The sequence below is a fragment of the Camelina sativa genome, chromosome 2, assembly GCF_000633955.1.
Source record: "Camelina sativa cultivar DH55 chromosome 2, Cs, whole genome shotgun sequence".
Lineage (NCBI taxonomy): Eukaryota > Viridiplantae > Streptophyta > Magnoliopsida > Brassicales > Brassicaceae > Camelina > Camelina sativa.
Window position 1 is genome coordinate 1,420,904 of NC_025686.1, and position 16,621 is coordinate 1,437,524.

Consider the following 16,621-nt stretch of genomic DNA (forward strand, 5'->3'; position numbering starts at 1 on the left):
TAAGAATACAGAATTAGTAATTTCGTGTTCTAGTACTTTAACGTTAATCTCTATGTGGGTTGTAAAATTAGACAATAACCCACCTTTTATATTACCTCGAACTGCTAGCTATTACTTATTATATATGTATTTTTTAGCAGCAATTTAAGTGTTCGTCAGCTATATGAGAGCTTAAAAGTTTTGAAGCAAGGAATGAATATAGATTATAAACAACAAAAACCACAACCGCTTATGACGCTCCGCAAGTAACTCAGAAAGATACCTGCCAAAACAGAAACATGTGCATAGTATCCAAATTAGTAAAGCCTCAACAACAAAGCAAACGTACAGGCAGAACTACGTTCCACCCAAAAAGCTCAGGAAGTCAGGATATAGTCAAGCTTTACTATGAACACTTGCATATTTCTTCGATTCTGTATTTTTCAATCTCATCAGATCATAAATTCTCTCTTTTTGCACTTGTTTTCCATAATCTAGGTAAGGTGTTGCATGATCTATCATTCACAAAGTATGATTTAAAAAAAATCAAAAGTAGCAAAGAGAAGAATCAAACCATTACAATCCTGTCTTTGCACTTGATTCCAACAACAATCATGCCAAAAAAAGAGAGAAAGGAAAACACCTTTAAAACTCCTAATGTTGATATGGTGATTTGGCACACATCCTTATCTCGATTTCACCGTATCGAGAGAGAATCACAAAGTTTTTCTAGTCATAATCTATTGAGATACCAACACAAAGTTTCACAAAAAAAAAAAAGAGACAGTGAATACACACACATATGTCCCACACCCTACAAATTTAGCACAAAAAATGACAAATACATCCATAATTCATGTTGTCTAGAGAAATCATCAGTTTATAGAGTAGAGAAATGAATCAAATTATTAACCTCAATCAAAACATAAATTGAGAACCCCTTCACTATCATCTTGAAGCCCTCGAATTCTCTGGTAAGTTGTTGTGTTTTCTCTGCTTAACCCATTAAAAAAAACTGCAATAAGCCTTTGGAATTGTGATGAAGCCATTTATGTTTTATCTCTATTGTAGATGATAATGATGAATCAGTTTATCAGAAGAGGATATAGCGGCAAGAGAGATATAAGATATATTGTACCAAAATAAAAGCTCTAAGATTTTCTAATTTTCATGGATGATGATTTGATTTAGGCAATGTTACTTTCTCAAATTTGTCATGGAATATATGGAGAATATGCCAATTAATTTGTTTCTCATTTAACAACTGAACTATGAAATATTTCCTTATCCATTGTTAATATCAAAGAGTTATTTTTGATATATACTAATTATCGTTAGCATTGAATCTTTTTTTTTTTTGATTTTTGGATATTTAATACAATGGCAGTCTTGTAAATAGGTGGCAAGTTTAGGATTTATCTGCTAAATGTACTTGCAAAATGTATATATAGATGGAATGATATTATCATAAAAGAGAAGAAAAAAGTGAACTTTATTCGAAAAAAAACGAAATAATAATGGCCAAACTGAATAACATTGAGACAAACTTCCAAAAATAAAACCCATATCCACGTACAAATGTTTCTTCATATCCACGAGTTGAGGAGTGGGCATGGAGAGAAAGAGAAGAGAGATGTTTCTTCTTCGTGACGTTACCACCGTTCCATATGTGACTTACTTTATAATAAGGTCCAAAGCAACTATTACTCAATTCAACTTTTTATACCTTTCAAATAAAGTTGAAGTGACCAGGGGGAGGAACATTAGCGCTTCCGAACTGGAAACCAGATTGTGGAGCATGATTCTCATCGTTGCCTTCTTCTTCATTGTCTTCAGTCCAAAAATTTTCAAGGATCTTCACGGCTCTTTTGTATATATCATTGTTGTCGTGACTCTGAAGATTTTCAATCTTCTCAAGTCCTTCAGCTTCATCAATCATTTGAGCGTAGAGGTTGTCATCTCCTGTGTGACCTAACTTCTTCTCTGCTTCTCCAACCACGAGAATGTTCTCTAGCGCTTCTAAGCAAACCGTTATGACCTTCAGATCCGAGCAAGTAAGGAGATCGCATATCGGTTTTATACAGCCTTGGTTCACCATAAACCTGAGAAGAAACAATGGATATATATATAACAAATCAATGACCTTCTTTAATTGACGGAAACATTTGTTTTCTGTTTATGTGTTTTACTTGATTTGATCATGAGTGCCACCAGAAGTAGCATTTGAGATTGCCCAAGCAGCTTCTTTTTTTACTTCAAATTCTGCACTTTGAAGCACCCAAACAAGGGACTGGATTATACCTGCTTCAATCACTGCCTGCACATCCGGGTTTTAATAAAAATCAGACACGGGAAAGTTCAACTTTCAGCTTTGTTGTTAAGTGCCATATATAAAACTAAACTCACTTGTATCTGATCTGCAATCCCAGCTGTAATGTTTGAGATAGTCCAGCAAGCTTCCTTCTTGATACTCTTCTTGTAAGTGTTTTTTAAAAGGTCCAATAGACAAGGAAGCGCTTGATGGTCGATAACCATCTGTGTTAGGAGAATAAGTTAGAGACACATTTTCTTCTGAAAACTCGAAAGTAGAAATATATTATATGCACCTGAGTCTGTAGATCATCGCCGGTTACAATATTTCCAATGGTACGAAGAGCGGGAATCAGCACTGATGGTGACGAATGGCTAAGCAGAGGAAGAAGAAGCATATAATTCAGATAGTGTATATTCATGCCTGGCCTGTAAAATTAAGATCACTATCAGATGCTTACGCTAAGAGCTCGATGAGGCGAGGGACAACTCCTGCTTGGATGACCGCTTCTATTCTGTCATTTGAATTATCCGAGAGGTATGACAGGGCCCAGCATGCATCTGTGAGAACTTCTTCATCTGTTGATTGCACAAGGCGCTCAAGAACTGGTAAAGCTGGTTGTGTCTGCTCAGAAAATGTAAAGAAACAACATATCAGACGCATGTTAAAAATATTGTAGAGAGTTCATGATCGGTCAATAAAAAGAGTGTATAATCTTTAAGAAAACCTGTTCAAGTGAAGGTTGGGGCTTCCCTCTGCAGAAGTTTGATAATGTCCATGTAGCATTCCTCAACATTGAAAGCTTTGTATTCTCATTGAATTGAGTCAGAAGAGGCATCATGGCACCATAACTTAGGACAAGATCACGGCATTTTGGTGAGTCTCCAGCAACATTTCCCAACGCCCAAACAGCCTATACTCAGGAAATAAAAAAATAAAAAAAACAGACCTCAATGTGGTAACAGTCTCATTGAATTTACTCCTAAGGTCTAAGAGTTTCTCTGAAAACATTAGAAAAACAAACCAACAACAGTGGGGATTTGAAGCAAATACCTGTTCGCGGACATCTTCGCTTGCAGAGCTGAGAAGTTGGATGAATATCGGGACAGCGCCACTTTCAATGATGACATTCGTATTCTCTGATGTCCCTGAAGCAATATTGGTGAGCGCCCAAGCTGCCTCAAACTAAAAGCACAAGACATAAATGAACAGCAAAAGGCAAGTTAACAAAATTACATCAAACTAGTAAGTAAACTATCATATCTATCCATAAAAAAAAAAACCAAAATCGCAGAGATCAACTCACCTGAAGTTTGGGGAAGTCATCCCTGGAAAGAAACTTCACAACACGAGGAACAACACCAGAGTGTACAACCTCATTGATAGGAGGGTTTTGCTCTACAAATATTAAAAAAACAAATTGCTAAAGACTTCCCAACCCAAAACGCTGATTGTCATATACTACTACTACTATTGATTGATGATTAATAATAACATAAAATCACAAACCAATCGAAAGCAGTTTCCGCAAGAGATTTGTCGCCTCCAATTGTGAATTGCTATCCTCTGACCAGATTCCATCTACCAATGCTGGTAGATTTTCTTTTAACTGCAACACGAAGAAGAGACAACTATAATAATAATCCACAAATCTACTCTCTCTCTCAGGTAGCTAAAAGCAAAATCTGACAATCTCCGTTGAGATATTAAACTCTAATTCTCTCTACATGTCAAATTCAACACACAGAGCTCAACCTAGATCCCATATAGCAAATCTCCAGTTCAATTAGAAACAAACACTTGCAATCTAATACAAAAATCGATCTCCAATTACATAATTCATATGAAGTAGATACGATCCCTAAACCAAAACAAAATCAATCTCCAATTAGATCCATAAAAAAAAAAAGAAATCATCGGAAAGGTGAAATCGTAAACACAAGAAAAGAATTCACATACTTGCTTGGCTGAAGAAAGATCCTGTGACGCGGCTGAGCCAAAAGCCGCAGAAGAAGCCGTGAGTCCTTCGCGCCGCTTCTTCTGTAAATTCTCCTCTCTCTTGTTCTTCCTGATCTCAACCATGTTATCCTCTCGCCTCCGCCGTCCTTCATCCGCATCCACCGCTACTTTGTACCGATTCCTTCGTACCTCCGTCTTCGCGCTCGGTCTGAGAGACATCGCCGCTAAATCGAATTCGAAATCGGAAGAGAGTATCAACGATCGGAAGGTTTTTTTTTTTTTTTTTTTTAACAAACAACACCACACCACACCACACACACGAGTTCGATTGAAGAGAGTAGTGGGGGTTGTATTAAGTAAGGGTTTTGGAGTTTTGATGCGAGTGTATATTTATACAAAGAGCGTCTACACGATTCAGGAGACTTGTTGTTAATTAAATCCAATATTGACCCTGCCTCTTGTTATTAATTACGACGCTGCCACGTAATTCTTTTTTTTTGTTTTCTTTTCTTTTTTTGAATTTGAATCTTAACGTCTCTCTGCTTTTTTAGGTACACCGACTAATTATGGGATTAACCCTAAATACAAATATATCTTTTCCTTTATTCTCTCCACGCAAATATTTTATTTCCTTTTCTGCAGCAAATGTTTTGATTTAGAGAGGCTTTTAAAAGGCCCAAATATATTAATGATTACATAGCCCAAACTTGACTTAAATATAGCTCCCAACGTAACAAGACGATTCTGAAATGGGGGTTAAAAGGTCAATGTGAGTGAGAGCATTACAAAGCGAGATTAAACTTTAAACATAGCAGCCACACTCCACAAAACTATTTGCTCTTCTATGCATCTTGGAAAGATGAGAACAATATGCACAAACAAACTTTGTTTGCTATATGAATATGATGTGTTATGCATCTGGNCGTCTTCGCGCTCGGTCTGAGTGACATCGCCGCTAAATCGAATTCGAAATCGGAAGAGAGTATCAACGATCGGAAGGTTTTTTTTTTTTTTTTTTTTAACAAACAACACCACACCACACCACACACACGAGTTCGATTGAAGAGAGTAGTGGGGGTTGTATTAAGTAAGGGTTTTGGAGTTTTGATGCGAGTGTATATTTATACAAAGAGCGTCTACACGATTCAGGAGACTTGTTGTTAATTAAATCCAATATTGACCCTGCCTCTTGTTATTAATTACGACGCTGCCACGTAATTCTTTTTTTTTGTTTTCTTTTCTTTTTTTGAATTTGAATCTTAACGTCTCTCTGCTTTTTTAGGTACACCGACTAATTATGGGATTAACCCTAAATACAAATATATCTTTTCCTTTATTCTCTCCACGCAAATATTTTATTTCCTTTTCTGCAGCAAATGTTTTGATTTAGAGAGGCTTTTAAAAGGCCCAAATATATTAATGATTACATAGCCCAAACTTGACTTAAATATAGCTCCCAACGTAACAAGACGATTCTGAAATGGGGGTTAAAAGGTCAATGTGAGTGAGAGCATTACAAAGCGAGATTAAACTTTAAACATAGCAGCCACACTCCACAAAACTATTTGCTCTTCTATGCATCTTGGAAAGATGAGAACAATATGCACAAACAAACTTTGTTTGCTATATGAATATGATGTGTTATGCATCTGGCTTTGCCATATATATGGATACTGGATACACCTTCCAGGCTTCCACCATATCAACTAATTAGCAACAACTCTCATATATACGTACTGCTAGAAGCTAAGGAGTTACATTCAGCTACGTACTGTCATTCCAAAAAAATTTTTAAAAAAAAACACAAAAAGCTAGCTGCAGTTTGGTTCTAGCATCATGACTTTAAGAGGATATATAAAGTTATAAATACATAACTAATATAAATTACGTACAAATTCATCAATTAATACAAATACACTCAAGAATCTATAACTGAATCCATTTTACCCTTACATGAAAATTATTTTATTCAATAAAAAGAAAAACAAAATTTTCCCGCCAAAAATATTAAAATTTATACCTTTTTAAAACATTGTAAACGCTTTTAAAAACCTTGTAAATGCTTTTAAAAGGTTTTTAAACACCTTGTAAATGCTTTTAAAAGGTTTTTAAACACCTTGTAAATGCTTTTAAAAGGTTTTTAAACACCTTGTAAATGCTTTTAAAAGGTTTTTAAACACCTTGTAAATGCTTTTAAAAGGTTTTTAAACACCTTGTAAATGCTTTTAAAAGGTTTTTAAACACCTTGTAAATGCTTTTAAAAGGTTTTTAAACACCTTGTAAATGCTTTTAAAAGGTTTTTAAACACCTTGTAAATGCTTTTAAAAGGTTTTTAAACACCTTGTAAATGCTTTTAAAAGGTTTTTAAACACCTTGTAAATGCTTTTAAAAGGTTTTTAAACACCTTGTAAATGCTTTTAAAAGGTTTTTAAACACCTTGTAAATGCTTTTAAAAGGTTTTTAAACACCTTGTAAATGCTTTTAAAAGGTTTTTAAACACCTTGTAAATGCTTTTAAAAGGTTTTTAAACACCTTGTAAATGCTTTTAAAAGGTTTTTAAACACCTTGTAAATGCTTTTAAAAGGTTTTTAAACACCTTGTAAATGCTTTTAAAAGGTTTTTAAACACCTTGTAAATGCTTTTAAAAGGTTTTTAAACACCTTGTAAATGCTTTTAAAAGGTTTTTAAACACCTTGTAAATGCTTTTAAAAGGTTTTTAAACACCTTGTAAATGCTTTTAAAAGGTTTTTAAACACCTTGTAAATGCTTTTAAAAGGTTTTTAAACACCTTGTAAATGCTTTTAAAAGGTTTTTAAACACCTTGTAAACGCTTTTAAAAACTTTTTAAAAGCATTTACAAGGTTTTTAAAAGCGTTTACAATGTTTTAAAAAGGTATAAATTTTAATATTTTTGGCGGGAAAAAATTTTCGATTTTGGCAGGAAATTTTTTTTTTTTGACGGGAAAAAATATTTTTTTCGGAAAAAATTTTCGATTTTTGGCGGGAAAAAAAAATTTGGCGGGAAACTTTTTGGCGGGAAAATATTTTCGATTTTGATGACTGTACATTCTTGCTGTCACTCAAAAAGGTTAATTTGGTCATTTTGTATATAAAGAGGGGTAGTTTTAAAAATGGTCAACATAAAGGGGTATTTTTAAAAAGGGGTATGGAAAAAGGGGTATTTTTGAGAATGCCCCAATATATACGCACATCTCCATGCATATATGTACGTAAATTCGTTTAATATATAAAATATGCTTAAATGACTAGAATTACAATATGCGTTTTAGACCATCATCATCTCTGATTTAGCTTTGTAACGTTCTGTATAAGCCTGGTTTTGCAACCTCATTTGTTCATAAAATCTCACAATAAACTCCTCAGCTTTCGCATCAATCATCTCATCACCTCCATCATCATTACCATAATCATCATCATCATCATCATAATCATCTTCATCGAGACAATCCATATCACGCAACGACTTTGCTGATCCATATCCCGCGATTCCCGAAGAGCAAGAACTAGACGTCGCCGTGAAAACCTCGACCATCTCCGATACCTGATCGTCACTACTCGCCGCAACCTCCTCCATGGCCGCCGGAGAAGACGATGGTGGAGTTATCGTAATATTTGACGATGGCAGTGTCTTAATATCGTCGTTTCTCAACTGACGAAAGGAATCGGCAAATCTTCCCCAAAACCCGTTATTAAACGGCTTGCTCCTCCTCCTCCGACGGCGAAGCATGTACAAAACCACACCGATCACATGCAAACCACGTGACCGTTTCTTCTTCATCATATTCTTGATCTCTTCTTGGCCACCATCGATCATCATCTGATTTTGAATTTCCATATATGGTGATTAAAATTGAGTCAAGATGGGGGAGACTTTTCCCTGCTCATAGCAGGGAAGAGAGATTTTGGAAGAAGATCCCAAGGTTCTTTTGCGTACAAACCAAGTCTATTTATATGAGAATAAAATAAAAGGGTGTATTTTACTATTTTAAAAAGTGTATTGGGGTGAAAGCTGTAAGTCATGAAGAGTTTGGGGTTTAATAGTGAAAGTTAAGGCTGTCTCTTAACTGCTTTTGTTACGAGAAGCGGAAGTTAAAAGAAAAACAAAAGACAGCTAAAACCAAACATATATTATTTAATATTACTAGTACTAATTGTTCTGTTAATCAAATTAGTTATTGGCTTAATTTAATTGTAGTACGTCGTCGTTGATGCATACTTTATCATCTCCATGCACTGANTATAAGGTTTCTACCTTATAAAAGCCTTATAAACATCTTGTAAAGGCTTTTACAAGATATTTTAAAGAGTTTTAAAAGGTTTTTTAAACAACTTGTAAACGCTTTTACAAGATTTTTGAAAGGTTTTTAAAAGGTTTTAAAAGGTTTTTAAAAGGTTCTCAAATAGTTTTTAAAAAGATTTTTAAAAGGTTTTTAAACATCTTGTAAACGCTTTTATAATGTTTTTAAAAACCTTGTAAAAGTTTTTATAAGATTTTTAAAAGGGCTTTAAAAGGTTTTAAACACCTTGTAAATGCTTTTAAAAAGTTTTTAAAAGCGTTTACAAGGTGTTTAAAAACCTTTTAAAAGCATTTACAAGCTTTTTAAAAGCATTTACAAGCTTTTTAAAAGCATTTACAAGGTTTTTAAAAGCGTTTACAATGTTTTAAAAAGGTATAAATTTTAATATTTTTGGCGGGAAAAAATTTTCGATTTTGGCAGGAAATTTTTTTTTTTTGACGGGAAAAAATATTTTTTTCGGAAAAAATTTTCGATTTTTGGCGGGAAAAAAAAATTTGGCGGGAAACTTTTTGGCGGGAAAATATTTTCGATTTTGATGACTGTACATTCTTGCTGTCACTCAAAAAGGTTAATTTGGTCATTTTGTATATAAAGAGGGGTAGTTTTAAAAATGGTCAACATAAAGGGGTATTTTTAAAAAGGGGTATGGAAAAAGGGGTATTTTTGAGAATGCCCCAATATATACGCACATCTCCATGCATATATGTACGTAAATTCGTTTAATATATAAAATATGCTTAAATGACTAGAATTACAATATGCGTTTTAGACCATCATCATCTCTGATTTAGCTTTGTAACGTTCTGTATAAGCCTGGTTTTGCAACCTCATTTGTTCATAAAATCTCACAATAAACTCCTCAGCTTTCGCATCAATCATCTCATCACCTCCATCATCATTACCATAATCATCATCATCATCATCATAATCATCTTCATCGAGACAATCCATATCACGCAACGACTTTGCTGATCCATATCCCGCGATTCCCGAAGAGCAAGAACTAGACGTCGCCGTGAAAACCTCGACCATCTCCGATACCTGATCGTCACTACTCGCCGCAACCTCCTCCATGGCCGCCGGAGAAGACGATGGTGGAGTTATCGTAATATTTGACGATGGCAGTGTCTTAATATCGTCGTTTCTCAACTGACGAAAGGAATCGGCAAATCTTCCCCAAAACCCGTTATTAAACGGCTTGCTCCTCCTCCTCCGACGGCGAAGCATGTACAAAACCACACCGATCACATGCAAACCACGTGACCGTTTCTTCTTCATCATATTCTTGATCTCTTCTTGGCCACCATCGATCATCATCTGATTTTGAATTTCCATATATGGTGATTAAAATTGAGTCAAGATGGGGGAGACTTTTCCCTGCTCATAGCAGGGAAGAGAGATTTTGGAAGAAGATCCCAAGGTTCTTTTGCGTACAAACCAAGTCTATTTATATGAGAATAAAATAAAAGGGTGTATTTTACTATTTTAAAAAGTGTATTGGGGTGAAAGCTGTAAGTCATGAAGAGTTTGGGGTTTAATAGTGAAAGTTAAGGCTGTCTCTTAACTGCTTTTGTTACGAGAAGCGGAAGTTAAAAGAAAAACAAAAGACAGCTAAAACCAAACATATATTATTTAATATTACTAGTACTAATTGTTCTGTTAATCAAATTAGTTATTGGCTTAATTTAATTGTAGTACGTCGTCGTTGATGCATACTTTATCATCTCCATGCACTGATAATCAACGTGTTTGGGGTCATTATAGACACGTGATCGGATATTCGAAGGCCAGTAGTACCTGATCCGCTTTCTATATAATGCTTTGTGAAGTAACCAAAAACAATGCAATTATAGGCTTATAGCCTAGTAAACTATATTACTACTGTACCATCACAAGAGACAGAAACCACCTATTGATGTATATAATGTTGTAGAGACTTACTTACTTCCTGGATGGACTTTGCTGGTGGAGGATGAAATACTATGTTATACTGAACATTAAGAAAAGAGTGGCATCGGCGAATATATGTCATTCTCGGTTAAACATGGATCCTTCAATTCAATCTATTGTCGAAGGAGAAACACCGATATTTGATTCTCATGTTTAGACGGTTTCAACTTCCCCTGTTGAGAAGTGTAGGCATTTTTTTGTGACAGTTGATCTTGGGTGGAATTAAGCTCTGTTGTTTTGATGTTGATGCTTGCTGATCAAAAGCTTTTCGATAAAGTGAAAATAAAAAGAAGATATTGCTCCAAATTCTAAAACTTCTAACTCGAGTACTATAGCAATTTCTTTGATTTATTATGTACGTAGGAGGCTGCATAGCATCCAACATTGAGTTATTGTCAAAACAGCAAACATTTGGTTTAGAAGCATGGTTAATGAACCCAAAAGAAGAAAGAAACATCATCTCTAATGGACATGTTAGAAATGCTACATCGAAAGGGAAAAGAGACCAAGATTGACGTTTTGCACATATATATATATACGATACGAACTTGTTACATTTTAAAGTATTTTGAGTTTTACTTTACCTTTTATCAATGCTTTTACTGAATCGTATATGGATTCATCTTATATTAATTTAGTTTTGAGTTTAGTTTTCATTTATTAATGTGCGTTTTATTGTATATGATTACTTGCGATAAAAAGAAGAAGAGAAAAAAAATCGTTTATTTTAAGAATTCATATATAGTGCATGGAGTCAAATAATTGTGGACATAGCCACCTAAAATTAAAAATAATTAAAACTGTGGTCTACTATAGTAAAATAATATATAAGTACGATGATGTTTGGTGTACAATATACATTCACCCACCCACCCAAAAAAGAAAGCGTAGAAAAAGTCCATCAAAGTAAAAGAAAAGTATTGGAGAGAGAGAAAGACTTGAAAGAAGATTTCAGATTCAATTTTTCTTCTTTCTTCATCAAAATCTTGTAGAGAAAGACCATGGATTCTGAGGGAGTGTTAATGCCGTTGGTCCATGAGCATCCTTTGGAGGTAAACCATTCTTACCATCCTTGGCACCCTCTTAAGCTCCACACAGGTAAGCCACCAGACTATTCTGACAGAGCATGTCGTCTTTGCCTAAGAATGGTTGATGAGATGTTTTATCATTGTTCTTCGTGTAACTTTACCTTGGATATGGGTTGTGTTTCAAACCCACCACCAAAAACTCTGATGGATTTGAAAGCTCATGATCATCAACTCACCCTTCTCCCAAGACTCGATTCTTTTACATGTAATGCTTGTGGGCTGAAGGGATCTCGAAGCCCTTACGTATGTTTTCAATGTGGTTTCATGATCCATCAACACTGTCTTAACCTTCCACGCCTCATAAACATTAATAGGCATGATCACCGTGTTTCTCGAACTTCCATTCTTGGTGTTGTGAATTCTGTTTGTGGAGTTTGTCACCAAAAGGTGGATTGGACTTATGGAGGTTATTCTTGTCAGCGGTGTCCTAGTTATGTCGTTCATTCGAGATGTGCTACTAGATATGATGTGTGGAACGGGATAGAACTCGAAGGAGTACCTGAAGAAATAGAAGATATAGAGCCGTTTGTGGTGATAGATGACAACACAATACAACATTTCAGCCACAATGAGCATTACCTAAAACTCCACGTTAATGGTGTTCTGTGTGATGACAACAAGCGGTGCAGCGCGTGCAGCCATCCCATATGTCTCCAGTCCTTCTACGGATGTATGGACTGTGATTTTATTCTCCATCAAAACTGTGCTGGATTTCTTAGAAAGAAACGACATGTGCTACACAATGAACGACTTACTCTAGTGACAACCGATAACAAATTCTTTACATGTCATGCTTGTGGTAACATGTCCAATGGTTTCAGGTACCAGCATGGGGATATAAAAATCGATGTTCGGTGCAGTTCAATTTCTGAGCCATTTGTCCATTCAAGTCATCCTGATCATCCCTTATATTACACTGTATTACATGAGTGTAGATTTTGCCATGGTTGCAACACGAATCGTTACCATGTGCTTAGATGCATTGAAGATGGTTGCAAATTTTCATTGTGCTTCAAATGCGCCACTCTACCACTAGTGGTAAAGCACAGAGTTGAAAATCATCCTCTCTCACTATGCTATGGAGAAAAGGCAAGTGGTAAATACTGGTGTGATATTTGTGAGAAAGAAACTAATCCAGAAACATGGTTCTACACATGTAAAGATCACCAAGCTAGTTTGCATAGAGATTGTGTGCTCGGAGACTTTTTAGGTCTGATGCCAAGAAGCACAATAGAGGGTGACCCTGAATTATATGAGGTGGTGCTCAATAACAGTATATATCGTCCATTATGCAGAAAGTGCAAGTTGCATTGCATTTACCCTATCGTCGTGAAGATGCTTGGAACCTCAGATGAATACTTGTGCTCTTTAAGATGCGCCACTTACGATTAAAGCCCAAAATGAAACAGAAAGCATGCATGTTAATGTATCGTTATTTCTTTAGATTTCTTGTGTCATTTCTTTTACAAGTTCATTTGCATTGTGAATTGATTTCCTTAATGTATCGATTTGATATATATGATATGTATCTAAAATTTTTGCAGTCTTAATTTGATATGATCTACCTGGTTTTCTACACAATCTTCCCATATCTCTTAGTTTGATGAAGTAACCAAAAACAGTAAAGTTATATATAAATCTTGCAAACTGACTCTCCGTAATTTTTTCTCAAGCTCTAAAATCTGCATAACGTAAAAGTCAGCCAATCATGTGATCTAAAAAAAATTTATAAAAACGATGTGAAAACTAAATTCAAGTTTCTTATTTTAATATCTAATTTAATAGATTTTAAGGATTATTATATGTTAAATAAGAAAATATAAAATAATTAATTTCTCGTGGAGTGTGAATATATATATATTTTTTTTTGCTAAACTGCAAATATCATATAAAATGAAATAGTAGTGTTTCCACCCTTACAATTGTTTTCTTGGCAAAAAAATAAAACAAGAGAACAATAAATCTCAGTCAAGACTGATTCCTTACAACCAACAACTCATTAGTTTCTCAAACCGTTTGTTTAAGCGCCTAGCGATGATCACGTTCCTTATCTCCCGGTAAATGCCTTTGAAGAGTACAGATGGTAGCACTTGAGCTTGATTATGAAGAAGGTTGTTTCTCTGTTTCCAAATGGCATATATGACTGATTGAGCAACCAGTTTCCTAAGCGTTGGTGGGGACCTGCAATTCTTTGTTCTTGTCCATACAATCAAGTCCAACCAAGAGGTGAAAGATAACTGAGGGAGGTGTAGTCTCACTCTTACTGCTTCCCAAAGGACGAGGGCATAATCACAATGTAGCATCAGATGATCCCTCGATTCCAACTGAGAAGAACATAGATCACAAGTTGTATCGATATTCAGTCCCCAATGAGCAAGCCTTACTTTCGTTGGAAGACAGTTAAGGTTTGTGACCCACATATTGAACGCATGCTTCGGTATTGCTCCCTTGTACCAAACCGTGTGAAACCAATCAACCAAGTCTGCTCTGGGTCGTACGCTAGCCCAAGTGCGAGATGAAGAGAAGCCTTCACATATATGATCCTGCACCACCCAGTCATAAGAGTCCATACCTTGATCATCATGAGGAATTTGAATGGTTGTTAGATAAATCTGGAGGTTTAGGGCCTGGTCCGATCTCGGGTTGGCGATAATCCATCCATCACTTGCGCAAAGTTCACGAACTTTGGCATTTTCGGGAACTCGCAAATCCCTGGGGCCATCCGCACCGATATAGTCAATGAGGGGGCCATAAGGAGTCCATATATCATACCAAAAACTGGCTGACCTTCCATTTCCCACATTACATCTGACAAATTCCCTTGCCAAACCTCGTAATCTTAATAAGCTTTTCCAGTTCCATGAGTCTGAAACTTTCTCCGACTGGTCCCAGAAACTTAACCGAGAATTCCAATTTTGGTGTTTATGCCAAGCTACCCACAGTGAACCACTATTGGAGAATAATAGCCAGATCATGCGGAGACAGAAAGTTTTGTTTAAAGGTGCAAACCTCCGAAGACCCAGGCCTCCCTCTTCTTTTGGCAGACAGACTTGAGACCAAGCTACTTTTGCCATTCCTCTAGAGTCACTTCTGCCTGACCATAGAAACTGGGAGCACAAGGATTCAATTTTTCTTATACAACCCAAAGGAAGGATGAATGTAGAGATCCAAAAGGTTACAATTCCTGAGATGACTGTAGCTAGAAGTTGGACTCTACCCGCAAAAGATAAGGATCTGACAGACCATGAGTTGAATTTAGCTTGGATCTTCTCAATCAATGGTGCATATTCAGCCACTTTCAATTTTCTACTCATCAAGGGGAGTCCCAAGTATCGAATAGGGAGCGAGCCAGTAGCAAATCCATAGGAAGTTAAAGCCTCAGTTTCTGCCTGGCTCAATCCTGCATGAAATATTTGAGTCTTCTCTGGATTCATGTGCAGACCAGACCAACCAGCAAAGTCTTCGAGAGTTTCATAAATACCGTGAAGAGAAGAGCTGTCTCCATTGAAGAAGATCATCATGTCATCAGCAAACATCAGGTGAGATATCTTCAAATCGGAGGTGTTTGGGTGATATGAAATGTACCCTGAGTCAAACCTGGACTGAAGGAGATTTGAGAACACCTCCATCGCTAAAACAAATAAGTAAGGAGAAAGGGAGTCTCCTTGCCTTAGACCTTTGGTACTTTTGAAATATCCTCCCGTCTGACCATTTACCAAAACAGAGAAGGAGGCGGTGGACATGCATTCTTGAATCCAACCTATGAATTTTTCTGGCAATTCGATTGCTCTCAACATTGCTATAATGAAATCCCACATGATTGTGTCGAAAGCTTTCCGCAGGTCCACCTTGAGCATTGCACTAGGCGCCACATTTTTCTTGTTATAACCATGAACTATCTCCGTAGCAAGGAGAACATTCTCCAGCAACAGTCTGCCTGGTAAGAAAGCTGATTGGGAGTGGTTGATTATAGATGGGAGGATCTCCTTAAGCCTGCCTGCCAACAGCTTTGAGATTACCTTATAGAGAGTATTTAGACAAGAGATAGGTCTGAACTCTGACATGGAAGATGCATTTTGAATTTTGGGGATCAAAACCAAATTTGTGGTGTTCCACTGCTTCAATATTTGACCCGATCTGAAGAATTCTTGCACTGCTTTTGTAACTTCTCCGCCAATGACAGGCCAACAAGCACAAAAGAATTCCGGTGTGTAACCGTCTGGACCAGATGCTTTATTTTTTGGAAGACTGATGAAAGCTGCTTTTATATCTTCGGTTGAGAAAGGAGCCTCTAGAGATGCTATATCTTGAGGAGAGCATCTGTAGCTCAGCAGATTTGAGATATCCTCCTGAATGAAGTTTGGTTGGTCTTGATACCCTCCCAGGTTACTTTGAAAGAACTCCACACAAACGTCTTGGATACCTTGTTGTGACTCTACTCGACTGCCATGTTGATCCGTAAGAAAATGAATATGATTCATTGATTGTCTAGCAGAAGCCATTTTATGGAAGTAGGACGTGTTCATATCCCCTTCCCGAAACCAGGTTACTCTGGATCTTTGAAGAAAGAAACTTTCCTCTGCTGTAGATAGGATGTTCCACTTCCTCTGGCAATCAAGCTCAATCTCAGCATTTGAAGAAGTTGGATGAGAAAGCATAATGTTTTGAGCCTCACTTAACTTTTCTAGAGCTTCTTGAGTTCTCTTTTCCAGGTTAGAATAGTTTTGCTTACTGAACTCCTTGATAACTCGCTTCAACACTTTCAACTTCCTTGAGACTCTAAACATAGCAGATCCAACAACATTTAGAGAGAACCACTGCTCGCCAATCAGGGGGAGGAAGTTTTCATTTTTCAGCACATAATTGTAAAACCGAAACGGTTTTTTTGATCTAGGATTTGATGCGTCCAGAGTCACCTCACAACAGGAATGATCAGAGAAAAGAGGTTCACCAAACTGTCCCATGGATACAGGAAAGAGTGACGACCACTTATCATTCACAAGAATGCGATCGAG

The 16,621-nt window shown here is 36.3% G+C and overlaps 4 protein-coding genes across 4 annotated transcripts; 1 reads left to right on the forward strand and 3 right to left on the reverse strand.

The window, feature by feature from the left end:
• LOC104713757 (importin subunit alpha-3) lies at positions 1,448-4,618 on the reverse strand. Its single transcript, XM_010430960.2, has 10 exons — positions 4,250-4,618; positions 3,800-3,899; positions 3,597-3,688; positions 3,344-3,475; positions 3,018-3,203; positions 2,751-2,914; positions 2,586-2,664; positions 2,386-2,514; positions 2,169-2,296; positions 1,448-2,081 (listed from the first exon to the last, which is right to left on the reverse strand). Exons 1-10 carry the CDS (start codon positions 4,466-4,468, stop codon positions 1,709-1,711), a joined length of 1,602 nt encoding a protein of 533 aa, XP_010429262.1. The 5' UTR covers positions 4,469-4,618; the 3' UTR covers positions 1,448-1,708.
• On the reverse strand, positions 7,461-8,164 carry LOC104713767. Its single transcript, XM_010430971.2, has one exon. It carries the CDS (start codon positions 8,103-8,105, stop codon positions 7,536-7,538), a length of 570 nt encoding a protein of 189 aa, XP_010429273.1. The 5' UTR covers positions 8,106-8,164; the 3' UTR covers positions 7,461-7,535.
• LOC104713777 lies at positions 9,259-9,962 on the reverse strand. The gene has a single exon (XM_010430983.2). It carries the CDS (start codon positions 9,901-9,903, stop codon positions 9,334-9,336), a length of 570 nt encoding a protein of 189 aa, XP_010429285.1. The 5' UTR covers positions 9,904-9,962; the 3' UTR covers positions 9,259-9,333.
• On the forward strand, positions 11,425-13,140 carry LOC104747067. The gene has a single exon (XM_010468639.2). The coding sequence runs from the start codon at positions 11,520-11,522 to the stop codon at positions 12,996-12,998; it is 1,479 nt and encodes a 492-aa protein (XP_010466941.1). The 5' UTR covers positions 11,425-11,519; the 3' UTR covers positions 12,999-13,140.

Bases quoted from the DNA above. Each gene is read 5' to 3' on its own strand.
- LOC104747067 (XM_010468639.2), top strand. From the start codon at position 11,520: ATGGATTCTGAGGGAGTGTTAATGCCGTTGGTCCATGAGCATCCTTTG.
- LOC104713777 (XM_010430983.2), bottom strand. From the start codon at position 9,903: ATGGAAATTCAAAATCAGATGATGATCGATGGTGGCCAAGAAGAGATC.
- LOC104713767 (XM_010430971.2), bottom strand. From the start codon at position 8,105: ATGGAAATTCAAAATCAGATGATGATCGATGGTGGCCAAGAAGAGATC.
- LOC104713757 (XM_010430960.2), bottom strand. From the start codon at position 4,468: ATGTCTCTCAGACCGAGCGCGAAGACGGAGGTACGAAGGAATCGGTAC. The intron at 3,476-3,596 runs GTGAGTTGATCT...TTGTGCTTTTAG, and splicing joins ATGACTTCCCCAAACTTCAG to TTTGAGGCAGCTTGGGCGCT. The intron at 2,082-2,168 runs GTAAAACACATA...GTTTCTTCTCAG, and splicing joins GGCACTCATGATCAAATCAA to GTTTATGGTGAACCAAGGCT.